This window comes from Mercenaria mercenaria, chromosome 11, assembly GCF_021730395.1.
Source record: "Mercenaria mercenaria strain notata chromosome 11, MADL_Memer_1, whole genome shotgun sequence".
In the NCBI taxonomy this organism is placed as follows: Eukaryota; Metazoa; Mollusca; class Bivalvia; order Venerida; family Veneridae; genus Mercenaria; species Mercenaria mercenaria.
Window position 1 is genome coordinate 16,784,179 of NC_069371.1, and position 27,682 is coordinate 16,811,860.

Here is a 27,682-nt window from a genome sequence, read left to right on the forward strand (position 1 = left end):
CCGAAAATGTGATTGAAAATAAACTAAATACACTGATTCCTACACATATTGCTACAATCAGGAAGGTCTTTGCTACAATTCAATGAAATTTTAAGACATTTATTTTAACACTTAACTTGAACTTATAGTTACATATATCACTGTCAATTTGTAACTAAATATTTGTATATCTCATTTTTCATGCAAATCCTGTATAATTACCATCATGGAAATACCAAAGAATACAGTTATTTTGTGGTGCGTCTGTTACGTGTCTTCAGCGAAAGCTGCTGGTTACTGGCCTTTTAATAAACTAGTGCGAGTGCAAGCTGTAATATGGACGTATAACGTCTATTAGTTGCTGACCCATAAATCCATAATTTACGTCTTTTGCACAAGGGTTAAGACATCTATAAAATGTCACAGTATGTTAAATCATGGTAAATGGATCTGCCCTGCACACAGGTGTTCATAATAGACGTCTAGACGTATAGTTTAAATAATCGAGCTTACTCATAATGCTTTTGTTTATAATGTGGCTGCAATTGTTTTTGTTATGTATTGAATATTTGTTAACGTACAGTCGGCGAACGATAATGAAAATGGCGCGAAAATGTCAGGCGAGTCTAAGAAAGATAAATTAGGTTGATCAGTTATCACGGTAAATTAGATAGGCATTCTTATGATACTTGTCAAATAAAAATATGCATTTACTTGAATGGTGAAATAGTTCAGGTGGCTAAGCTATCGGTTACAAATGCAGTGCGAAGAATAGCACGAGTTCGAAACTCGCAAGAGGTTTATTTTCTAAGGAAATGTTTAATGTAGCCCTGCTTTATTTGTTTTATTTCAGTTTGATTCTCAGTTGGTCTTCTCTTTTATTATTTTTTTTCTTATTACGTGTATTACCTTTTTTATTTTTTTCTATTTTATTTCTCTTTTTTTTTCAATATCAATTAAATTTTAATCAATACAATTTACAATTCACTACATTTCCGGCTCGTCCGCGGTATCTGTTGCAGAATCGTCAGCTGTGTCCGTTTCAGAATTTTCACCTTCATACGCTGTTTCTGTGTCAGAGTCACTGAAATCGCTCATCAGAAGATTGTTCAATGTTCGCCATTTCGAGCTATGTAATGATATGTTAGTGTTTAATGTGCGGGTAATGTACTTACATTCCATCGATATGGAAACAGGCTGGTTCGGACCGTGGCTGATTCGGACCATGGCTGATTCGGACCAAATATTTTGGCTGATTCGGACCACATACTTTGAATAAAAGTAGATAATGACCATATATTTTGGCTGATTCAGACCACAAACTTTTATTTACGTCAATAATGACCATAAATTTTGGATGATTCAGCAATTTTCAGAAAATAATGTTGATTATTAACTGTTAATAGTTGTTTTCCTTCTAAAATCAAGCCATGGTCCGAATCAGCCACGGTATAAAGGAATTTCTACCCGTTATATAACAAATTGAATTAAAACGATGGATGCAACTGGAGCGCAAATGTCTCCGTTTCTTAGCACATATGTCCATTTAGCTGAGATTTGTGTCGTTTATTCAAACACTTCTCGGCAGTCCGGTGGGGGAAAGAAAGGTTTGTCAGTTTTTGACAATATCGCATCATATATAGTTCTTATATCGGAAACAAGTAATTAATAAAACACTTCTTATCTAAAGGGCTACCTTTTAAAACAAAGCATGTGTATTTTCATAGAATTATTCGGGTTTCTTTCAGAAAAATTGGCCAAAAACCTAACGCAACGCAGTTTCGAGAGGGTCGCTACGCAACGCTATCAAGTGGATACCGTTCTATGTCTTATTTGTTTGCCGGGCCTTATCTCTTATTTAAAATGTCGTCCATGATCTACGTTAACATGATCACATTTACCATTAAAGCACACTTAATTTCATTTGAATACTTATAGTTGTTTTCCTTCTAAAATCAAGTTTTCCTTCCAACTAGTATTGAGTATGGCATTATCTGAAACCTTTTCATGTGCCCGCAGGTATCTTAATTTGAGACAGTAAAGAAAAAACAGCTATAAATGAACGAACGGGTTTTCATTTTCCTTGGTATGATTCTTCTCCTTGATGCCAGATTACAAGACTATTTCACTGATCGTAGGTGCAGATGGACATATCTGGCTCAGGGGTAACTTTTTAGATGGTAACGATGCTCTGTACAGTTTACACAAAAGAATTACCCGAGTGCCGGATATTGCAATCCAGACCTACAACGTGTGATTAATTCTTTTTTGTAATCCGTACTCTTCAGATAAACTAAAGGAACAAACATTATAACGATTGTGTTCCTTTTAGGTACTAATAAAAGTAGCATATTTTCATTTATTTACTGAGTTTTCTTATACGTTTAGTGTAAAAAACAAAGAAATATCAAACAGGGAATATCACGTTCCAAAAACGCATAGCACGCAGACGTGGACACTACCAAGAGTTTGATAGTGCCTGTAATACTGTACAATTTTGATATTAGATTATGCAAAATGTTAAGAAAATTCAAATTTATAATGTTACGTTTACCGAACAGGATAAACCTTCTTTTCTTTTCATACTTTTACTTTTATGTCCCCTTTTTAGGACATAAAGTTCTAGCACTTTCTGGATTCATCATTATATGATTGGATATATAATTCTTAAGTTTTATGTTAAGCCCAAGTTATCTTCAGTAATGACTGCGATCCTTACCACAACTAGGGTCATAACTTAGTAAACAACTGTTTCATGACATGACCTGTATTAAGAAGATGTTACATTGACCTTGAATCGTTGGTTTACGCGTTGAAAGTGTCCAAATATTTAAGAAAATATTTTAACACATTACGTTTTGTATATTGTTTTTCTTTTTTAAAGGTGCATCTGCATTTTACACTCAAGTATGACATACTAGAAGTACACATGTATATTTTTGTTATTAATAATTATATGGTTTACATTGATCAAACTGAGATTTAATGGACGGTACGACAAATTGCACTTACAATTGTTTTATATCGCAATTATGTGCTAGTTTGCCCATCGTCAGTGAAATTTTTGTTTGAATAAAAGATGATTTTGAAATACAAATTTATCACAAAAGGATGCTGCACAGAATTCATTTATGAACGTCGATTACTAAGTTTCAATGTGTATAATATGTCGTTGCGTTACTTGCGTGTATGGAAACTACAAAGCTGGCTTGGTGACCTTTTGTAGTTTTTGCATTTGTTGTGTTACCATTGCTTGCTTAGGTCTGATAAAAATGATTGTTCAATTTTACTGTTATGTACGGTGCCCCTAAAGTGACATGTTACACATATTTTTTCCAGTTAGGTAATGTGAGACTTTTTTTATTTCGTTTAAACGAAATGATTATTTCGTTTAAACGAAATCATTTCGTTTAAACGTTTAAGGTATGATGGTATTAAATGCCTCCGCTACTATTTTCTATATAAAATTAACAACTTATAACATATTTTTATCAAGATTTCTAGCCTTTCACTTCCTGTGAGACCACCCTTGTCTTGAAGGTCTGTCTTTAGGCAATCAAAATATACCCAGAAAATATGGGGTTGACCATAATGCAGTGAAACCATGGTCACGTGACTGAGACATGTGATGAAAACGCTAATATTGCGTAGGTAGACATCAGGAAATACCTACTTTCACTTTCATTTTACAAGGCAGCTTCAAATCAACTTTTGAAGCATATAACGTAGCTTAAAATCATCTGCGGACATTCATTTTTACGATCAAGCATCAATAAAGCTTATATCTGGCATGAAAATGGCCTTTACTAGGCGGGAAAATTGCACTATATATTGATATGGACTACATTCGAGTGGACCACGGAGGCATATCCGGCTAATTGCCCCCTTCATGCCTTAAACGAAATAACTTATTTCGTTTAAACGAAATCATTTCGTTTAAACGAAATAAAAAAAAAGTCTCACATTACCTAAGTGGAAAAAAAGTGTGTAACATGTCACTTTAGGGGCACCGTAGTTATGTTTTACATTTCAAAACGTTTCACAAATTTCTAAAATTTGTAGCTATCTGCTTATTCTGTCATAATTTAATGTGTAATGCGTTAATTTTATTAAAATAAGTAACTTTATTGAAAATTTCAATTTCTGTGTGTAACCATAATCTCGAAATCTCAAAGACTTATTTCGAAATACAGTTTCGATACATTATCAATCACTATTATAGATAGGCATTGTTCAGAGGCCCAGCTATCACTAATGATTGATAAGTAAACACATAATGTGAGTATGTAGGATATATTTTCAATTTTAAACACTTTTTGTAGACTTTTTAGCAGTTTGACCCTTTTAAGATGGTTGTTAGCATTCGCGGATGCAACAGTATAGACACATAGGGACTCATTTATAAGATACCTCTCGAGACTATAAATAAAGTAGAAATTAGAAAACTTCTCTTGAAAGTTCTAATTAGATAACAAGTAATGAAACAGAAAAAAAAATCTACTAAACGATCTTTAAGAAGCATTGAAAAATGAAAAAAAAGCCGTTCTTTCATATCACATCATACCGAAATTTATCTGAATAGAAGCTAAAGAAATCTGCAAACAGGTATTAAACATGAGGAAACGAGTCTCAAACTCAATAATTCGCGAAACTGTTCGTCAAGGACCAATAGGCATATTCATGAATCTGCTTGCAGTCATATCATTCTTGCCGTATTAGCATTTTCCGAAGACATATGTTTTCACAGAGGAACCTACCATTTTATGTCAAGTAATGTGGTCCGCTGGCCTTCTTGGAACCGAAATCAACACCGGTGTAAGGCACAACAATGTAAAGAAAAGCAATCCCGCATTATTTTGTAAAATACTGGTTTTTCTTGCCGTATTACCATCCAAGAATTTGCCGAATTTCAGGGTTGGAACCGACCTTTGCAAAAGCTGCTTAGAATTTCAGAAAAACTTTGTCTTATGTTTATAGCCCACTATCTTGGCTTGAGCCTCGTAAAAGAATTATTCAAATTGGTGAAAAAATGAAATACTTATGGTGTTTTTAAGTTCTGAATCGACGGATTTGTTTATAAATTTTCTTGCCGTAATACCCGAAAATGACGTCACAAACCACGTGGTATGTACACACACACTGTACTGAGCTCAAAGTCAATTGGGGTCATCTGATGGTCATTATCAATCTCCTTATCAAATTTCGTGATCCTATGCAAAGCGCTCTCAAGTCATCGTCCGGAAATGGGGTAACAATATGTCATTGACATTTGACCTACTTGCCTCAAAATCATAAGGGATCATCTGGTCATGATTAACCTCTTTATTAAGTTTCATGATAATAGGCCCAAGCGTTCTGAAAAAAAAATCATCTGGAAACAGTTTAACTGTTCCGGGTCACTGTGACCTTGACCTACTGATCTAAAACTCGATAGGGATCATCTGCTGGTCATAATCAATCCCCCTATGAAGTTTTGTGATCCTAGGCCCAAGCGTTAAGCTATCGTCCGGAAACGATTTACCTGTTCCGGGTCATTATTACCTTGACCTTTGATCTACTGCCATCAAAATCAGTAGGGCTCATCTGCTGGTCATGGTCAACTTCCCTATCAACTTTCATGATCCTAGGTTCAAGCCTTCCTGAATTACCATCTGGAAACCGTAGACCTGTTCTGGGTCAATGTCACCTTGACCTTTGACCTACTGATCTCAAAATCAATAGGAGCCATCTGCTGGCCATGTTTAACACTCCTATTAAGTTTCGTGATCATAGGCTTAAGCGTTATCAAGTTTACATCCAGAAACTGTTTTACTGTTCCGGGTCACTGTGACCTTGATCTTTGACCTACTGAGCTCAAATTCAGTATGGGTTATCTGCTGGTCATGATCCATCTCTCTCTTAAGTTTTGTGATCCTAAGCCCAAGCGTTCTCAAGTTATCCTCCAGAAGCAGTCTAATTGTTCCGGGTCACTGTGACCTTGATCTTTGACCGACTGATCTCAAAATCAATAGAGATTAACTGCTTTTCATGACCAACCTTCTTATCAGCTTTGATGATCCTAGACCCAGTTCTTGAGTTATCATCCGGAAACCGATTAGTCTACATACCGACCGACCGGCCGACAGACCGACCGACATCTGCAAAACAATATACCCCTATTTCTTTGAAGGGTGGGAACATAATAAAACTGGCAAAAAAATACATCTAGAGCCTAAATTGTATGTTTGGATTCATATTTCGACCTGTTTTATCAGCATCAGTGTCCTTTTCGTAAGACCGTGTTGTTAATAAGGCGTAAAAAAAATGTTTGTTTCTGGTATCCCGACCTACCCTAAATTTTTGGCCCGACCCTAAATGTTTTTATGGCCTTGGAGAATTTGTTTTTCAACTTTTTAACAAAAAAGTTGCAAAACTTCACTTTTTATGCTTTAAACATGTTCAGTGGTGTTAGAAATCAACTTACTATTGCTGTAAATGCATAACCCCTTATTTGTATTCATTTTTCGACATAAAAATAATTTCCGAAAAGTCTCACTTAATAAAAAAAAATCCAAACAAAAAAAATTTTCCGACCTACCTGCCCTAATTTTTTGAGCATGTTACCGGAAACAAAGAATTTTTTTAGGCCTAAGGAGGTAGGATAATTCATATTCGCGTGTTATGTATGAATCCTACCTATACATAAAACTTCGTCGAAACAGACGGCGAATAGCAGAGATTTCCCAGAAATTATGAAAACGACATTTTATATTTTTACTAATCTTGAATTTATGGTGAAAGCATGTAGAAAGTTAAAATGCATTTAACTACTATCTAAGTAAATTTGCATTGTAAACGATTTTAAGTTCCTGAAAAAAATCTTACCAAGGAGAGTATTATTTCAGCCGTTTAAAAAAGTTTTTGTGTACGTGCAGAAAGAGGTGCGCGAAAATGCTGTTATTTGACACACTTAAAAGTAGCATTTTCTTCTGAAGAGAAGAAATGTAAGTGGAAATTATTTCAAGTGTTGAAAGTCTCCGGCTGTAATCAACCTTCAAGCAGTTCGTTAGTCTGTCTGCCATTGTAATAATGCGTACTGTCATGTATTCAGTGTTCAGTCATGATGATTTCTGCTTTTTTTATTTTTAAAAAAGAAAAAAAAATGCACTATCGCTTACTATCAAATTGCAACACGTAAAGGAGACAAGACAAAATAAAAAGTAGACTGACATCAGTTGTTAGAATCCTCTAAGATAAAAATCTCTGTCATAAAATCCACTTAAATCGCACGTTGTAAAAAAGTTATAACAGTCTGACAGATTTTTCACGACCGCCACATGGCACAAACACATGTGCAATAAGCTTAATTTGCCAGTTTTCATGACGAATCGCTTCAGAAAACACCCTACTAATAAAATGACTGCACCAACTGCTACACGCGGTTACTCTAGTAACACTGTAAAATCGGAAAATAAACTCAAATATATGTGCAATCCGCACCGTTTTTTCTTCTCACTTTTTCCATTTTCCCGAGGCTACTGCCAAAATGACAGCTCCACGTTACGCTAACTCAACGGATGCATGTATTACAAAGTTAAGGCTACTCAACTGATTTTTACTCTACAACTGAAACTTCAACTCTAGCGCTTCAATTTGCAAATTTGTAAAGACCCCTGACAGTTCGACACTTACGGCTGAAAACTGTTTACATGCTTGTCTAAGACGTGTTTTCTCTAAAATATTCGCGCTTAAAGCATATGATATTAACCCTTATCGTGCTGGACACGAATGATTCAGCCTTTGCGACTAAAGCCTGCACATCCATGCAGTCTGATCAAGATGTGCATTGTTAGCCATACAGTCAGTATCTTTTCGGTAAGCACCCCTTTTAACAGTTAATGGCCGGTACCATCCAAATTAAATTGAAAGATGGACAAGTTCATTGTAGAAATTTAGCAGGGTAAGGGTTAGATGGGCACTGTAATCTTATTATGGGTTTATATTAAACCAGGTAACGATAAAGTATTATTTGCGCCTATATTTTGGACAAAGCGACCTTGAATTTATCGTAAAACAGAAACGTGCGAAAGTAGCAAAATTTAATGTTTTTCGGTATTAATTACAAGCATGGCCTAGTTTCAGTACATCTGGGAATAGAAAGTTTGTAAACATATCAACCTTGGAGGCTGCTACATTCAGAAGTGATTTTAGAGCTACACGCAAGGTTTGTAAAATTCTTATTTAAAAACACCTTGTAAAAACATTTATACTGTTTCCATCATAACGTTGATGTATAGGTATCTGAATATAATGAACTTTTTTTTTGACAACGGAGCAACAGAGGTAATGTACACTTATAAAACGGTTTGCTATCAGTGTAATTAGAATTATTGTCAGAGGGCTGACGGTACTGATCCGACACACCATTTACATTAGGAATTAGTTTTCACATCTTTTTCTCCAAGTTTTGACCATTGATCATTGCAAATTACAAAAAAGGCATGTAATATAACTATTGTTTTCATAGTGGGTGATAGTAGTATATTTAACTGTTATAATTTTTTGTTGCAGTCAGTTCATGTTTATTTTAGGCCTAAAAAAATCTTTGTTTCCGGTAACATGCTCAAAAAACTAGGGTAGGTTGGTCGGATTTTTTTTTTTTTTTTTTTTTTTTTTTGATTTTTTTTTTTAAAAAGACTTCGGAAATTATTTTGGGGTCAAAAAATGAATACAAATAAGGGGGTTATGCTTTTTGAGCATTAGTAAGTTGATTTCTAACATCACTGACCATGTTTAATCAAATAGTTGAAAAAATATTCTCCAATGTCATAAAAACATTTAGGGTCGCCCCAAAAAATTAGGTAGGTCGGGATACCGGAAACAAACAATTTTTTACGCCTTACTAGAAAAATGAAAAGCATATTTTATGAGTTTCATTTAGAAACAAGCGTTACCAAATTACTTAATAGTTAATACATATTTGTTGCTTGCGTACGCAAAAGCTGCCATGAATGAAGTATTTGGTGTAAAATGGAGATTGTTGTTTAAAATATCCGCACCTTTTTCAATATACTTCATATTAATTTAATTTTAGGTTAACAAAAATGGCAAATGATTATTTGAAAAGCAAATGGAGATTGTGGTTCAGCGTGTATGATGCAAAGCACAAAAGCCAGCTGTCAAAAGAAGATATAAAAGAAAAAGAGTAAGAGTAATTGTTTTTATTTTTCTGTGATCATAGCAGACCAGAAGAATCTATTCAGTATACTATTTGCGAAAAGCGGCAAGTTTCTCAGCTTATTAGTCCCCTACCGGTAGAACACCGGTGGGGACTTTATGAATGTCCTCCGTCCGTCCGTCTGTCTGTCCGCAAATCGGGATCCTGCAATTACTCAAAAGTATTAAAGCTAGGTTCATAAAACTTGATATGTGAATAAAGGGCAATATGTAGATTATATACGTACATGATTTATGCTTGTAGGTCAAACGTCAAGGTCACTATTGAAATGTTAAGTAAAACTGTGTCTACTCCATAACTTTTATATGCATTGATGGATTATCTTAGTGCTACACACAAACGTTCCCCGTGATGAGATAATGTGTCAGCACATGATCTATGCTTGCCGGTTAAAGGTCAAGACCACCAGTAGGGGACTTCTGTATTGCCACTGCAATACTCAGTCACTTGTTTAAGAAGGTTTCATACTTCTATTCATTTTTAAATGTTGGGAAAATTAATGATTTGACTGTAAAAAGAAAAAAAATCCAAAGAACACAACGGACGGTAGTTAATTTATATAGGTTAATCTTTCTGTTTTATATCATATTTTACCTATGTGACTAATGCAGTGTACGGAATGCATTTCTACACATTACTGGTTGAGTCGTGTGTTCTTTGTATGAAAAAAGTTTAGAACACACTGAATCAGACTTCTGTACTTAGTAAGAATGATGTTAAAAATGAAACAATGGAGGCACACACCTTAAAAGGCAATGCTCCCCAGATTTAGGCTAAAATGATCTTTCTTTAAAGTTGTAGTTTGGTCATATTATGAACATAACAACATAAATTTTGTTTCTAAACTATCTTAAAAATGCCAAATCAAGAAGAAGAAAAAAAGCATGCTCAAGCCGGGAATCGAACCCAGGCCGCCAAGGTAATAAGACTTTTCCGCGCTCTTGACCAATACACCATGTTTTTAACAATCGTTATACATAAAGATCAATAAAGATTTATAATTAAAGGCAGTTTGCCAATCGTTATACATAAAGATCAATAAAGATTTATAATTAAAGGCAGTTTGCCTCGGATAACCTGTTACAAACGCTTAAATGCGAAAACTGGATGTCCGAAGTAAGATAGACATTATAAGTGTATCCGAAAATGACGCCAAAAAGATTATGTCACGCGCATTTGTTCGGCTTTATTTTCTGCTTGTATATAATTGCCTCGCAACACATTGCAAAATTCTGTACTGTTATAATATTGTTATTTTCAGAGAGAAATTTGCAATACTCAATCACCTTGATGCTGAACGGAAGAAACAGATCATAGAAACCATGAATAAATTATTGTCTGAAAATGTATTCTATGGAAAACCCGGTCCTATTTCGGAAGACGAATTTGTTGACATGCAGAACGTGGACTTCAAGACGGATAAAGACAATTACATCGCCAAAAGGAGAAAGTATTTTACCACTGCGTTTAACATGATAGATCTTTGTGGAGAGGGTATAACAGAGGAAGAGTTTGTCAACGCATTTAGGGCAATGGGTCACGACAATGTGTCGCTGGATAAGAAGTTCTTCCAGAATTTCAAACCTGTTGATGGAAAGATTCCATTGAGTGTTTTTGTGGATGCTATGGTTCAGTTCACAACGTGCGAGGACAGCTCAAAACCAGACCTGGTAAAACAAGGACTCGAATCAGGCGTTTAGCTGACATCTCCCGACGATATCACGCAATGCCAAAATCAAACAGTGACTATTACTTTTACAGCAATGGCAATAATTGTTGTCATTTTTATTTTGCATCATATATAATGAATATATTTTGGAATATAAAGATAAGATAAGATATCATTAATAATGGTGTCACGTATATCGTATGTACATTTACAAAGACTGTTAATTATAACAACTTTAACACCCGACCCAGTGGGCCTATATGTCACCTTATACAAAGTCTGAAACACGAGTCGTAAACAAGTATATAATGAGACTGGGAATGATATACAATAAGAAAATGGTAATTATGCACATGAATGTGACTGGATAATACATTGTGGACTTCACATTAGATCATACTGATAATTAGCGGTATACTTGTACACAAAATTTTTCATATATACAAATTACATACCACAGGCGCCTGAACTAAGAAACTTGAGAACTGTACATAGAGGTAGGTGTGCCCTGAGTAAATATTTTGCAACTTTCCGTGCATAATTGTTTAACAAAAGTCTCATTTTGTTTTCTTCATTCAAACCGTTAAGCCGTAACGTTAGAATTGTGCAGAATATCAACAAATATTGAACTACGAATACCATTATAGTGCGAACAGTTTTCTCATTCTCTACACAGTTTCCAGCAGTCTATCATCGGGAGCTTCTCTAAAGTACATGCCAGTCTTAATACGTATTGGCGAAGTACCGTACCTCAATTATGACACTATATGATGTATATATTTATATTTGAATATAATCATGACACTCAAATGTACAATAAATCGACAGCATGCATCGCAGTTTCTTCTTCTTTACTTACTTTTTAATGTCCTGGATATGAAATATTCCAATATTCGAGAGTGGTTCAAATAAACTTGAATCTTTCATCACAATCGAGTTAAAATAAATTAACTTGTATAGACAAAACTTAAATAAAAGTATGCTATTTTTGGCTTTATCTCTATTTTTAAAACGAAACCGTAGTTGCTAATAGTCCCGAGGATATTCTACAAAAATGTTATTTATTACTCTTACGTAGGGGCAATCCGGGTAAGTACGGACTGACGGGTAAGAACGGACAAACCTATTCAGGTTGCTTTTAAGTGCTTACTCTGACATCGATTATCAAAGGGACGATGCCTACGCCTCAACGCTCCTTTTGGTACTCGACCTTCACTTCCTCTTCCGTCACGTCAAAACTTTGAAAGCGGGAACATTTAAACTGTATAGAGAAAACATCGATTAAAGGTTTGTATATTTTCTTTGTCATTTGAAATACACGCTAAAACGCTCAAATAACTATTAAACTTTGTTTCTGTTGTAAAATCAGGTCGAAAAATACTAAATTAGTGAAGATTTTTAAGTAAACAAAAAGTGTCCGAACTTTCTCTACTATTTTAATGTCAAAAAACTACGGACACTATGATTTCTTTTCATCAGTCATTGCAGAGACATGTATACGTCGAGTGTTTGTAACTAATCACAATGTATAAAGATAGCTTAATTATTACATAAATCTTTAAACACATTACAATTACAATAATTACAACATAGTTTCACTGCACATGTGTTTATTATACTATCAATCAACTAGGATGTGCATTAGTAGTAGAAATGGTGAACAGGCCAGCAGTTGCTGTAGTTGTAGTAGTACTTGTATTATTGCAACCAGTAGTTATTCTAATAGTAGCACTGTAAGTATTTCATCAACGACTGCTTTTGATAGCAGTAATAGTGGTAGTGGTAATGGTAGTGGTAGTAGTATTTTCACATCCAGCACGTTCATTGTAATCCTCGTCTTTCAGAATGCCGAAGAAGTATGTATATACAAAAAGAGGGAAGACACAAAACTATAGAGAGTGGGACCTTGAAAAAGCAGTGAAAGCTGTTCAAGATAACAGCATGTCTATACGGAAAGCATCTACCATGTATGGCGTTCCAAAAAGCACCATAGGTGACCGCATAAGCGGTAAACATGAGTTACATGTTCCTAACGGCCGCCCTCCGCATATTCCGAGAGATGTAGAAAGAAAAATTGTTGATGCGGTAAAAATGGCGGCAAGGAGAGGAATTGGATTAACCAGGAAGCAGGTTCTTGCTAGAACAAACGTTCTTTGCAGAAGAATGAAGATTGGATCGGGATACACCAACTTTACAGCAGGAAAGGACTGGTGGGAAGGAGTGAAGCGCAGGCATCCGGATGTAGTCATCAGAAAACCAGAAAAGCTGACAAGTACACGCGCACGTATGATGAATAGAGAAGTAATTAACAGTTATTTTAATGACTTAGGTACAATTGTTGTTGAAGGTCTCAATCTTGAAGGGAATCCAAGGGTAATATGGAACTGTGATGAGATGGGAAAGAATTTCGAACATGATCCTGTGCGCGTTGTTGCTGAGAAGGGAGAGAAAAACTGTTTGAGCAGAACGAGTTCAAAATCAACAAACATCACAGTTATGGCATGCGTAAACGCTTCTGGGAGAAGAATGCCACCCATGTTTGTTGTGAAGGGAAAAACTTCAAGATCCCTTTAAGGATTCAATACTTCCGCTGCCCCAATTGGTACACGTTGGGCTTTGCAAAAGAACGGATGGATGGACGATAACCTAGGAGAACGTTGGTTTAATGAAGTATTTTTAGAGTTTTGTGGTTCCGAGAGGACCCAGCTTCTAATTTAGACGGCCATTCATCTCATGAAACTCTTGGGATCCTTATGAGAACTATGGAAGAAAATATTCATATTTTGGCTCTTCCACCGCATACAACCCATGCCCTTCAGCCGTTAGATAAGGCTGTTTTTGGTCCGCTTAATAGGGCGTATAATGACGTGTGTTCAAGTTTCCTACAGGAAAGCCCATTGAACCAGATAAATAAGTGGACTTTTCCAGCATTGTTTTCTACATCATGGGATAAAGCAGTAACCAGTTCAAATATCCAGAGTGGTTTCAGATCATGCGGCATATTTCCTTTAAACAGAAATGCTATCCCCGATCAAATGTTCGGTCCAAGTGAACCAACTGACAAACCACTGACTGACATTGAAAAAAACAGCATTTCGGTGTCTGACAAGCTAGATCAGCTGAAAGGTCGGAAAACAGAGAAATCTGAAGTTTCCAACTCGGAATTACAACTAAAGAACCAATTATTGGATACGGAAACTTCCCACGACCTGACTGAAGAAGCATCAGACGAGATGTTCACTGCCTCCGCTATTCCATTGCCTGATGACTCTACAAAGATATCATCTGACCCTTTTCTTTCTGTGGCATTTGAATGTATAACAAACGATAACGGTACAAGGTCTATCCGGGCAGAGAACGATGAAGCGTGTGCAGATGAAGTTCTTAATATAAGCGACCCGGCTCAACTATTCCAGCTGATATCAGACGGTAATATAGTGGCTGATCCGCTGACAGATATAAACGGAGATGAGTTTTTTGTACACAGCAGTTTCTGTGGTGAAGCCAGTAGTTACCCTGAAAAGAAAGAAAAAAGCTTATTCGAAGAAATAGAGGAAACCTACGTCCCACGACCAGTTAGCATTCCAGTAAAAAGAATAAAAATAGAAAATCTATTACTCACCATCGCTTGCTGACCAGTGCAGATGTTATTAATGAAAAAATACGTATAGAAAACGAAAAAACTGAAAAAGAAAACAAATAAGAGAGGAAAGAAAAAAGTAGGCTACCTACTAAGAGGGTTAAAAAGGAAAAGGAAACATAGTCTGCATACATATGAAGTTAAATGAAGTAGAATATGAAAACCATAGCACAGCTAGCTAGTAACTAAACTGAATTTCATTGTCTTGAAAGTAAATTGGGCTATATATAGTGCATAGTTGTAGCAGTGTTTCGGTGTAAATTCTTTGATAACGTTTCTTTAACTGTTTACGATTTATCCTAGGTGATGAGGAAAGTCATAATTTATGCCGTTCAAGCTGTATGAATGCATCACCATGGAAACCGGGCATTGACTGTTGGCGAAGGCTATATTGCAAAGCCGGAACCAGATAATTGTTATGATGAAAACGCTATAGCAATATTGCAGTACCCTGATTCCAAGGACACTGTAGCATACTTACGTCGATCAGATGCAGTTGCTATTGCAGAACTTTTTCGAAAAAACTTTGTACAATCACCCTTGATGTTGAAGCCTAAATTTGAACCGACGTACAAAAAAGGAGTTGGTCCTTCCCAAAGATGTAACATTGGCTTCTTCTGCAATGACGGTCGCATACAAGATGCTTCTAAGATTTTAAATGCAAATGGGTTAATGTTCAAAGTTATATAGAGTTAGTTTCATATATATAGAGAGAAGTAAAGACAAAGTACTTTATAAAAAATCTCATACTGATTGCAAATTCTTCATAAATTAACTAGAAAAGTTTTAAAGCTGTGTTGTAAAAATATGTTTCAACAGACATGTAATTTCTTAACAAAAGATCATTATTAAGATATAATTGTTTATTTGTTTAATTATCATGTTCGTAAATTGAAATTACAATTAAATTTCCTTATGAATTACATGAAATGATATCTGTAACGAATGAAATAGATCTTCAATGTATTTATTGTTAAGGTGAAAATAAAATCGTCCAACTTTTTTAAAAAGCTCGAAGTGTCCGTACTTTCCCTACTATTTAATGGTGTCCGTAGTTTTCCTTTTTTGTGTCCGAACTTTCTCTGCCGTGTCCGTACTTTGCCGTTTTTGCCACTTTACTTTAAGACGTCATATTCTATATCTTGGACCAACCAAATGGAAGGAGTAAACGGTAAAACGCGCGTGAATATATTTCCGAATGAACCGGAAAAGAGTTTGAAATCATTCTTTTCATTTACTTGCGTGTAGCTGGATCTTGATCTCCCGTTGTAAAATTGCGTCCGTACTTACCCGAATTGCCTATATTTACTAAAACGTACCTTAGTATCACGAGTTATTCTACGAACAGTACGGATATGTAATGGTAGCCTCATGTAAATGTACACAGACCGGTAGAAGCTTCATAACCGTTGAATTATTATCATCGGAATACTATATAAAAAAAAACAGCTTCCCCGCCGTTGAAATGTATGCATTTAGTTTCGCTAAAATAAAGTTTTTTGTGTGTCTACTTCTGAAATTTATACTGAAAATTTGTAAAAGAATATTGATAAAAAGCTATACATAGCGTATGTTACCATTGTTAGAATCTTTCCGACAATAAATAAATTTTGATTTTTATATAAAAACATCATTTCAAACAAAATAGCAACAAAATAGATCTATATAATCTTTATTAAAAAAGAAAGAAAGAAAAAAAACGCTTGAAATCCATCATCCGTGAAATCACACGACCTTCCAAATAGTTGGTAAGTGTACTGCTCGGCATTGTAGGTATTCACTTCTTGTCGTTCCCAGCACTGTTCTACATATTTTTTCTGTATACATGTAGGGTACGTACATGTTCTGTTATTTTAGATTTGTGAGAGCATATGTATAGAGCATTTTTTGGGCAAAAGCAACAAAATTATTTGTATTATCAATCGTCACATTGCGTCTAAAATTCGCCTAGATTGAAGCTACGTTGATACAGAATTTCAAACTGTTCAAAGCTGGAATGCCACTGGACACCACATACACCTGAATTTGACCATGCTTCGCCCCTGCAGAAGATCTATGCTGAGTAGAATCTAGGTTTCTCTCTCAGACGATGTCCGTCTGTAGTTCAACACTAAATTTAGCTTGGCTAAAGTCAAAACTTACAGAGAAAATATGAACATTTACTTCTTTTTGCTTTTGCTGGGTTTAACGTCGTAGCAACACAAGTATAAGTCATATGGCGACTTTCCAGCTTTGATGGCGGCTCCAGGAAGACCCCGGGTGCCCCTCCGTGCATCTTTTCATCACCGACCTTCCGTAAGCCAGCTGGATTGCTTCCTCGCATAAAAAATTAAACGCCCCGAGTGAGGCTTTACATCGGTGAGGGGCAAGTGATTCAAAATGAGCAATTTTAACCATTCGGCAAGGAGGCCACTAATTGAATATTTTGCTTTTATAGTATTGACTATTGACCGCAAAGTCATTCAATAAATGTATGTCGTTTTCATACAGCTGAGTTAAGTTCCTATACCTATGTATCAAACAAAATGTTTTAAATAGTGATGTGCAAGGCTTTCGTCCACTATTTGTAACAATAAGTTAACCTAACATGAACAGTAGTAATGCCCGTTCCATATCAAATACTTTACTAAAATCAAATAGGGTCAGGTCAGCCCTTTTTCTTTGTTGTGCACTAATTTGACAATTTTAAGGTCATTTACAAGCATAATTAGTTGGGTCACAGAGGATCTTTTTTTCTCGGAAACCGTGTCGGAGATTTTACAGAATGCTAAGGTTATAAAGTGTTTGTAATTGATAAGTTGATGAGGATACTCTATATGCTTCAGGGTTTTGCAAAGTATATGTGTGAAGGATATGTGCCTATAATTGCTGGGTTTGGCCTGTCGCCGTTCTTTTGAATCGGTTTACATTTGCATTTTTCCCGCTGGAAATGTATAGATCCCTCATAAATGAATTTCTGAAGATAATTTCAAGCCGGACTGGTAACAGTTCCTAGAATGGTGGACTTGATCTAGCCTGGTCGACATGCCTTATGAAGGTTAAGACTTTGTAGGAGTTTTTTTTTTATATCAGTAGCATTTACATTGATATTTAGCATTTTTGACAGTCTTCATGTGATGCCTTTTGTTTTTTATCAGATATGTCTTGAAGGAGAATGTGGAGTTTAAAGGTGATTTTTGGCTATTAAAAATAATGGTAATGGCTGCTGGTAAATGGGAACAGGATTGGCTGATGCACTTCCACCCAGATAAATGCAATATTCTTAACATCACACAGAAAAAGAACCCCATCAGGTTTTGCTATAAATTACATAATCATGCTTTAGAAAAAGTTGAATCTTCAAAATACTTGGGTGTCACAATCCAGAATAATTTAAAATGGGACAAACGCATCAATTCCATTACAAATAAGGCAAATCAGTCACTTGGTTTTCTTCGTAGAAATTTAAAAATTATTTCCTCAAAAGTAAAAGAACATGCCTATAAAGCCATAGTTAGACCAAAATTAGAATACTCTTCGACAGTCTGGGACCTACACAATAAAAATCATATAAATCAGATTGAGAGGGTCCAGAGAAGAGCCGCAAGATTTGTCACCAGCCGTTACCATAACACTAGCTCGGTCTCAGACATGCTAAATAATTTGAATTGGCCAACCCTAGAAATCAGAAGAACTAGAGCAAGACTCATCATGTTTTATAAAATAGTCCATCATATTGTAGCTATTTACCCTGAAAATAATTTATTGGTCCCTACAGGCTTAAGAACAAGGTATGGTAGCATATACACATTCAGGCACATTGGAACATCCAAAGACTCCTATAAATTTTCATTCTATCCAAGGACTGTTAGCCAGTGGAACATGTTGCCTATTACAGCTCATGAAGCAGCCACAGTTGACATGTTTAAGACCATCGTCACTGTGCCTGTTGTTGTCTCAGCCATAGTTAATTAAACAAAAACTATTCATTCTACTGTATAAATATTTTATTTTAAAGTTGTATAAGAAAAAAAAGCAAAAAAAAAGAAGACTTTTAGCTCCTGTACTATAAATTTCCGTGTGTACAAACACTATATTTTTAGTTATTTTAAATTCACCAGCGCCTACACATAATCTTCATTATTATGAAGGAGTGTAGTATCAAAAAGAAGAAGAAGAAGAAGAAAATACCGACTTGACTATGGGACTAAATATTTACCAATTCGGAACATTTCCGCGTCAAAATTCCCAATTTTGGGGTATAGGCTATGTTCCCAAAACAGCAAAAAAATAAACCTTGGAGTAGAACTTCTAGTGTTTGAATTTGATGCATACGGGAGGCATATTTAATTCTTCGAGATGTTTTAGCTAAGCCTGTTTTATTTTCTTTCGGACAGTACGTTTTAGCTCTAAGAAATATCACGACCTGAGGATTTGTTTAATTTCTTAATTTTTAAGGCCCTATATCGCTGCTTTTGGGTACACGTGGATCTGTCAGGTGGTATATGGCCTTAATGTTTCTAATTTTCATAATCAGAAAGTTTTACGTAAACACCGGAAAACATGGACGAGAGAAGAATACATTTTTAGACATATTTTTGACATGTATACAGATTTTATTACAATATTATTTATAACTTTCATAAGAGATACTTCTATATTTTTCGTTACTCCTACTCCAGAGTGTAAATTTAGTTTGAGAACCGCGTATTTATAGATGAAATGTAACTAAATTTCGGATGTGTTTGTTTCGGATAAATTATATTTTATTAAGTATTGGTTATGTAGTATCTTCTTGAGTGTTTTAAAATCTCGTATTCTTCTTTTTAAGTTACACTTCCACTGTTCAATAAAGTTTTATTGTATTGTCAAATTTAATACCATCCGCAAGGTGGTTGATCCAATGATACCTTGGAAATGTCTATGGGTACGGATCCATGCATCTAGACAAGCCTGTTGGGGGTTTTCAAGGGGTACGGACCTCCTTTTTCTAGAGATTTAGGGTTATTTATATCTTAAATTTTGTTGAAAATGAAATAACAAATAAGTCTTAACCAGTCTAGCGTGTAGTCATGTCAAGCATTTCAATGAACGTAATCAATATATTACAGGTAAACTTCTTCAGCAAGGCTACCGTTATTACAAATTGCGTAAATATTTTGCTAAATTTTATTATCGTAATTCTGATTTAGTTTTAAAATTCAATAGTAATTTAAAGACACTTCTGCGAGAAGGTATTTCTAAACCCGTTTTTTATGGGGATGTGGTTTACAAACTTCGTAAGATCTTGGGTCACGGTAATTTTCCAAATGTATTTGGAAAGATTATCAAACGTTTTATTAAAAGAGGTTACGACCCAGCTGTTTTGAGACATACCGCATGTTTAGTGTTCAACCCGTTTACAGTTGGACACTACGCTTCCCTCTTTGATTGCGTCTGACGGAAGAGGGGGAGGACTCTATGATAAGCAGTTTTTAACTCCTACCAGGACTGAACTGTTTTGATATTTGTCTTCTGGCCTGTTTCGTCGGGCCCTTAAGGGTGTTTCTCTTGTTGCTCTGTCTTCTGAATAGGCATTGAGTACATACGTTTTTGGTTCTTAAGGTTTGTTTTTTATATATTTATACACGGGCATTTTTGTGTTTTACATGCCATGCCTTTTTGTTTCCATTGCGTGTGTAAGAGATTCACCTGGAGGGGATTACTTTTATTTACACTGTCCCATGTCTTTGGAACATGGTGGAGGTAAGAGTGAGGTTCGGTGCACCATAAACCGGTTTAAGCTCCCCAGTGGTGTTTTTGCCACTGACCGTTTCAAGGTGGTGCCCCACTGTGTTCCTTTGTTTGTTCGTTTTGTCCTTATGTGTTGGCTTTGAGTGTGTGTGGTGCACGCGTCTGCGTGCTGGGGGTTTCGTTTTGAGGAGGCTACGTTTTTGGTGCGTGGCATTCCCTGTTTGATATTTTTCTTTGTTTTCTTTTCACTTAAAACTTGGATCTAATTGGTTTACAGATACCAGTGTTCACCCGATTGTTTACCTTCTCTTTCAAAACCTAAATAACCGAGGAACTCCAAATAAATACACTGTTCCGTGCCGATTACTTTGTTGTGGAATAAACTGTTGATAACAGCTAGATTAATGAATGGATCTATCCCTTAAATGAATTCTATTTGAAATACGATCAGCAAATAAATAAAGGCAGTGCCTACGATTACGGTATCGTAATCCTAGCCTCCGAATCTAGGATTACGGAAGTTCCGTATTCCTAGACACATCTATAAGGATAGGCTAGGATTACGGAAGTCCTAGCCTCCGAATCTAGGATTACGGAAGTTCCGTATTCCTAGACACATCTATAAGGATAGGCTAGGATTACGGAAGTATTTAAGAGGCATCATATATATGTTAAGACATGCATAAATGATGTTGTGAAGTTACTTTTTTCACTCAGGTAGCAGAAACGAAATACAAAAACGTATTCGGGTGTTGATTTCGCCTGATTCTATCTGTGCGGAAATTTAAAGTGACAGGCAAAATCAAATCATAAATAAAATTTTAAGTAATGAATATTTTTAAAAATATTTTTGAGCTATTATTAAAAATATATATATAATTCTTCGTTTATCTGCCAATATATATATTTAGTGTGGTTTTGGACAGAAAAACGTATGTATACGGGTGTTGATTTCGCCTGTTTCTTTGAGATTATACTATCCCGAAATGGCTGATCGATAACACGAAATAATAGGGCAGGCATGAAAAAAACACCCTATTTTAGTTTATAATAACATTTATGCATGTCCTAACATAAATTTGATGCCTCTTAAATACTCCCGTAATCCTAGCCCTATCCTCATCCTCATCTATAGGTGTGTCTAGTACCGTAATCCTAGCCACTGCCATAAATAAATTAGGCATAATAATATGCACCAATTTATTTTGTTATTTAACAAGGTATAATGATAATCGGCACGGAACTGATTGTTTAATAATGAATTAAGCAACATTAAGTAAAAGAAACTGTTTGTGAAAACGTCCCATGTATCTCGTAACGGCTACCAAATGTGTGAAAAATATAAATACACTAAGGGTTAATTATCAATTAAAAATAGTTTTTCCCCAACATAATCTTTATATCTTTTTTTCTGCCAGTTCGAATTCTCGTCATCTATTTGGTGTTCCTCGGTTATTTACGTTCCGAAAGAAAATGTAGCAAATCGGATGAATGTTGTTATCTGTAAACCAGTTAGATCCAAGTTTAAGGTGAATTTCGATGAAATGTTATTTGTTATTTCATTTTCAACAAAATCTGAAATGTAAATTACCCTTAATCTCTAGAAAAATGGAGGTCCGTACCCCTAGAAAACCCCAAACAGGCTTGTCTAGAGGTACGGATCCGTACCTTTAGAATCAGATTCTAGAGGTACGGATCCGTACCCCTAGACACTTCCTAATACCTTTGTGTCAAACTCAGTTTCTGTCAAGTTACCGGATGCCTTACCTATCCTCAAAGGATTTACTAAGCATTTGGTATTCCAGGCTGTATAGAATCATTAGATCTTCCGACTGAGTACTCAGTAGTGTTTCAGTCAAAGCTATTCCTTTATAACTTGAAGCAGTTATTCACCATTAAAAGCTAACTCTGCACAACAAGTACCATAACTCTACATTGCTTTTTGCAAAAATTATGGCCCTTTTTGGACTTTGAAAATCATGGTAGGACAATATACAGAGACAAAAAAATCAGATGAGCGTCTGCACTCGCAAGGCGGTGCTCTTGTTCTTCGTTGTCAGAAAAGGCTACATGTAGCTTCACCGCCGACGTGCTAAAAACAAATTTTCATCTATTATTCCCAATTAAAGTATCATAAAACAGTAATTGATTGAATAATCCTGTCAGTTCTTAATCAGGGTCATTCACGGTCGATGCATCCAGGTGTCGGCCTGTTGATCAAAGCCGCTAATCCGGTACAATACACGTTTAAAGCCGGTACAATACACGGAACATGTCCCGCAGACATTGGCTAACCCGGCTGGTTTTGAAAGGGCACTTGTCTAGGTAAATACACAAGCCTGATAAAATAAAAGGGCACATGGCGCAAACGGGCAGTTTGAAGGGCAGCATGGCGGCACTTCAAAAGGGGCATGGCGCTGCGCCATGTTAAAAAGACCTGCAGGAAATACTTCTCACATAACTGTAGCTATTTCAATGACATTTCATAAAAAATAGGCAGTGGCTAGAGAACTGCAGTCGTTCCCTAGACAGCCAGAGCAACAGATAAGCTTTCAGAATGAATTGGGTATTACCCCATCATTTTGGTTTTAATTGGGTATTGCCTAAAATCAATAGGGTATTCTAACACATATTACCGCATGAATCATTGATGTTCACTTTTATTTGGTTTCCATGCATTCTCATTTTGTTTGACTCTGTCTCACCTTTAATCATCAACCATGGATTTTTAGCTCACCTGAGCCAAAGGCTCAGGGTGAGCTGTTAAGATCACTCACCGTCCGGCGTCCGTAAACATTTTCAACATCTCCTCATAAACCGCTAGGCGAATTTCATCCAAACTTCACAGGAATGTTCCTTGGGTGAAGCTCTACATAAATTGATCAAAGAATTGAATTCCATGCAGAACTCTGGTTGCCATGGCAACCGAAAGGAAAAACTTTAAAAATCCTTTTCTCAAAAACCAGAAGCCCTAGAGCTTAGATATTTGGTGTGAAGCATTGCCTAGTGGACTTCTACCAAATTTGTTCAAATCTTGACCCTGGGGTCAAAATTGACCCCGCCCCAGGGGTCACTTGATTTTACATAGGAAAATCTTCTAAAGTTTTCTAAAAATAAACCAGAAGGCCTAGATCTTAGATATTTGACATGTAGCATTGCCTAGTAGACTTCTACAAAATTTGTTCAAATCATGACCCCCGGGATCAGATTGACTCCGCCCCATGGGGTTACTTGATTGAACATATAAAAATCTTCAAATTTTTCTAAAAATAAACCAGAAGGCCTAGAGCTTACATATTTGACATGTAGCATTGCTTAGTGGACCTCTACAAACTTTGTTCAAATCTTGACCCCCCCCCCCCCAGGGTCAAATTGACCCAGCCCCAGGGGTTACTTGATTGTACATAGGGAAATGTTTATAAATTTGCTAAAAACAAACCAGAAGGCCTAGATCTTAGATATTTGATATGTAACATTGCCTAGTAGACTTCTACAAACTTTGTTCAAATCATGACCCCCGAGGTAAAATTGGCCCCGCCCCAGGGGTTACTTGATTGTACATCAGAAAATCTTCCAAAAAAATTCTAAAAATCATCAGTTTGACATTTGAAACATGTAGCTCATATTACTCAGGTGAGTGATCATGAGATGACCAGGGTCATCATGACCCTCTTGTTGATTTTCCATTCACTCAAAGTTTTTTATTGTCAGAATTTGTAAATCTTTTATAAGAATGCTTGTTTACTGCGCATAACACATCGTCCAGTAGATCACTCACTATTTCGTTTACAGGTGAATAACTTATGCATCTAGAAATATTATCATTTAAAATACGTATACCATCCTTCTCCCCATCTGAGACCAACAGTAAAAAATTGTTTATTACACTAGACAGACGCTTATTGTGAGTGCATTAGCGATACAGATGAAAAAGTAGGTTTGCATCGGACTGCATTGTTGTTATCAAGTGGCCGAGACTGATACAGCTAACAAATGTAACATTATTCGAACAGTAGACATACACGGACGAATCATTTAGTATTTCAAAGATAAGCACGCATGGGGATGAGAATTGGGTATTTTGGTGTTTTGTTTGAGTTTTGATATGCATTAAAAATAAATCTATTGGGTATTTTGCAAATTTTAATTAGGTACTTACTACTTATGCAAATACGCAGCTTATCTGTTGCTCTGGACAGCGTACTTATTTGTCCAGAACTGGTATGTCAAAGGTCAAGGTCACAGTGACCCAGAACAGTTGAATGGTTTCTGGATGATAACTTGAGAAGGTTGGGCCGCTAATCATAAATTTTGGTACACAGGTGTAACATGATAAAATACAGAACAAGTTCGACTTTGAGGTCAGTAGGTCAAAGGTCAAGGTAACAATGACCCGAAACAGTTAAGCGGATTCCGGATGATAACTGGAGAACGCTTGGGCCAAGGATCATGAAAATTGATGGGGGGGGGGGTTGTTCATGACCAGCAGATGACCCCTATTGATTTTGAGTTCAAAAGGTCAAATGTCAGAGTGACCGGAACATTTAAACCATTTCCGGACAATAACTTGTGAACACTTGGGCCGAGGATCATGAAACTTCATAGGGAGGTTGATCATGACCAGCAGATGACCCCCATTGATTTAGAGGTCAGTTGGTCAAAGGTCAAGCAAGCAAGTTCCGCTTTGACATTGGCTTGGTTCTTTGACAAGGCGGTATTGTGGGGGTATAATTTGCACTCTTGTGACAACTCTATAGTTATAAGTTTATTATGCAATTTTTTAAGTCCTGAAATGTTAATATCTAACTAGTCACCACTTTTCAGCTCATTTGTTTTAACTTGCGCAAGCCTTCTTTGCAAAATTTAATAGTTATGGCACTTTTAGCACTATGTCTAAGTTCAAAACTCCACTGAGAATTGGACCTGCACTCATATTTCTTTTGTGGGAAACAAGACTCCCCAGGTGATTTTTTACATTTTGGCATGACAGTGAATCTACCGGTAGTATATGTCACTGAAAACTGAATAAACAACTTCATTTCTAAATGATTTGTCCTTAAATCAAAAAAAGTTTGTACTGGTTTTCTCCTGGAGAGCCTGGTGATATTATCAGTTTGGTGTTCATTGTGTAATTGTCAAAGCTTAAGTCATAGCGATAGACCAGTCTGGTTCATTTGAACTGGTATGGAACAAACAGATGAACGGTATTATATATCTTAAATACAAATGGAAATGTTTTAGTTTCTTTTCACTATCACCAGTTACTAGACGGCTAGACACTTCCATTCTAATTTGACTAAAGGTTTACGAGTATACCTTCAAAACACAGGAATATCTGATAAATGAACAACATCTTTACCAACAACCTATCTGACAATTACATGTTTTGCTGTACTGCCCTGTACGATAGAAACCTAAAACAATGTACATTCTCAAAAAGTTGTCATCCTTTAAAAAAGAATACTATTTGTAAAGAAATAAAAATAAACAATTTGCTGAAAACTGCTTCAAATTTATGTGAAATTTCAGCACTGGGACGTTATTGCAAATGCATTGAAACGAAGATAGGTAACAGTTCTTTGAAAATGGTGAATTTTTAAAAGCTCTGAACTGTCTGAAAGTGTGGCCCCTTTATGCAGCCCTTTTCTGGAAATCAATGTATATATCAGTAAACTGACAGTTGTTGTGTACTAAGAGTAATATACATGTTTTATTTACTAGAAATGTTTAATTTTCATGTTAAACAACCTTTTCTTTCTATGATTTGGTGTTGTTTGATTTTTTTCTCAAAATGTAAAGCTAAGTCTTATTTCTTTATTGTTTAATTTCAGGGATGATGATCAAACAACACTTACTGTACTAAAGGTGTATTTTCCCAGAACTGATGAAAGTTTGGCTTTAAATTCATAGTTGTAAGAAGAATTTGCAAAACAATGAATAATCAAGGTAATTTTCCAAATACGGGCATGAGGCCCACACTGAACCAAGGGCAGATGAGTGGTCAGAACATGCAACAACAACAACAACAACAACAAATGGTGATGATGGAGCAGATGATGAACAGTGGGAATGCTAATCCTATGCTGGGTTTGTTTCAGAGCAATATGCATGGAATGAATCAACAGCAGAGGGCAATGTTCTTTGAAAATTTTCAGCGCAATTTTCAAATGATGCAACAACAGTCTAATAGTAATATGCCTTTGCAGCAGCAAGGAATTATGGGTAATGGGAATGCCAGAATGCTAAATATGATGCAGGAGGCCATGAGAATGCAGGGAAATTCCCAGGCACAAAGCATGATGGGACAGCCACAAGGCATCATGGGAAATGGGAATTCCCAAGTAATGAACATGCAGCAAAGCTTAATTGGTCAGCAAGGTTCAGTGATGTCCACGCAGCAAGGGTTATGTGGGCACCAACAAACAATGAGTGGACAACAGCAGCAACCACAGACACATCAGGTAGTTGGAGGAATTCAGCGGCAGATGGTTTCACAAGGGCAGCCCCAGCAAGCTAGTGGTGGTAGAGCAAGTACCATGAGTTCAGTGGGGCAGTCACAACAGAGTAGAGTTAAAAGTCAGGGAATACTGATCAGTGGAAATCCAGCTGTATACACACAGAATACTGGACAAGGATCTCAGTCAACAACTACAAAGTCAGAGCTGATTAAAAATGTAAATGAGCTATCTAAAATTAGGGGTATTTTAAAAAACACACAGAGTGTCAGTGCAGCCCCTAGTTCCAAGGTTTCAACAAGTGAAAAACAATCATTAAGTTCTACACAATGGAAGTCTGACAAGCTGAAAGATATGCTAAAGACATACTTTTATCCATCAGAGGATGATGAGACATCAGCTGAAGATTCTGTACAAAAACAGACTGACACTCTGTCTCAAGGTAATATGCAGACTGTGCATTCTAGTACTTCAAATTCCAAAACCAGTCCATTACAGAGAAGAACTATGGCTTCATGTGCAAAACAAGTGGTTAATATTACAAACTCAAGAACTGGTGGGCCAAGTAGTGGAGTTTCCACAGCAAACAGAGGTCAGTTAAATCCAGTGTCAAAGACATCAACACTTCAGACTAAGTCATCTACTGTTACTAGTCAGTCAGCCCAGAGGTCAAAGGTAGAAGGTCAAAGTATTCCAACATTGGTGTCATCTGGATTAAGGAAACAGAAGGATCAGCCAATGAAGAGAAAGGCTGATACTGAGATTGGAACTGAAGTAAAGAAGAGCAAGGTTACAGCTCAACAGGTAGATAAATTACTTGATTATAGCAAAGGCTTGTTAGCTCACCTGTGCACAAAGTGCACCTGGCATTTTGTTAGAGATATTATTCAGTCATATCAGATTTATGGCCCTTGACTTAGTAAAAAAAACTTGCATAAAAAGGCATAAAAGTTGTGTTGCACATATCTGAGTTGTGGCCTTTTGTTGTCAAAAATATGCATAAATTGGAT

General features: G+C 36.1%; 2 protein-coding genes across 5 annotated transcripts in view; both read left to right on the forward strand.

The window, feature by feature from the left end:
- LOC123531357 (sarcoplasmic calcium-binding protein-like) overlaps window positions 1-11,704 on the forward strand; it is a 37,184-nt gene extending 25,480 nt beyond the window's left edge. Inside the window, exons 1-3 of one of the 2 annotated variants that reach the window (XM_045312217.2) lie at window positions 8,032-8,182; window positions 9,053-9,163; window positions 10,458-11,704. In XM_045312217.2, coding sequence (XP_045168152.2) covers window positions 9,063-9,163; window positions 10,458-10,896 — 540 coding nt within the window. In that variant the 5' untranslated portion in view covers window positions 8,032-8,182; window positions 9,053-9,062 and the 3' untranslated portion in view covers window positions 10,897-11,704. Of the gene's footprint in view, window positions 1-8,031; window positions 8,183-9,052; window positions 9,164-10,457 lie in introns of those variants that run through there. The other variant, XM_053518645.1, reaches the window with a different exon arrangement.
- A 7,326-nt stretch (window positions 11,705-19,030) lies between these two features.
- The window catches only part of LOC123531513 (uncharacterized), a 97,667-nt gene continuing 89,015 nt past the window's right edge, over window positions 19,031-27,682 (forward strand). For all 3 annotated transcript variants that reach the window (XM_053518646.1, XM_053518647.1, XM_045312554.2), the window contains exons 1-2: window positions 19,031-19,089; window positions 26,049-27,476. In XM_053518646.1, the coding sequence (XP_053374621.1) occupies window positions 26,151-27,476 (1,326 nt within the window). In that variant the 5' untranslated portion in view covers window positions 19,031-19,089; window positions 26,049-26,150. The remainder of the gene's footprint in view (window positions 19,090-26,048; window positions 27,477-27,682) is intronic.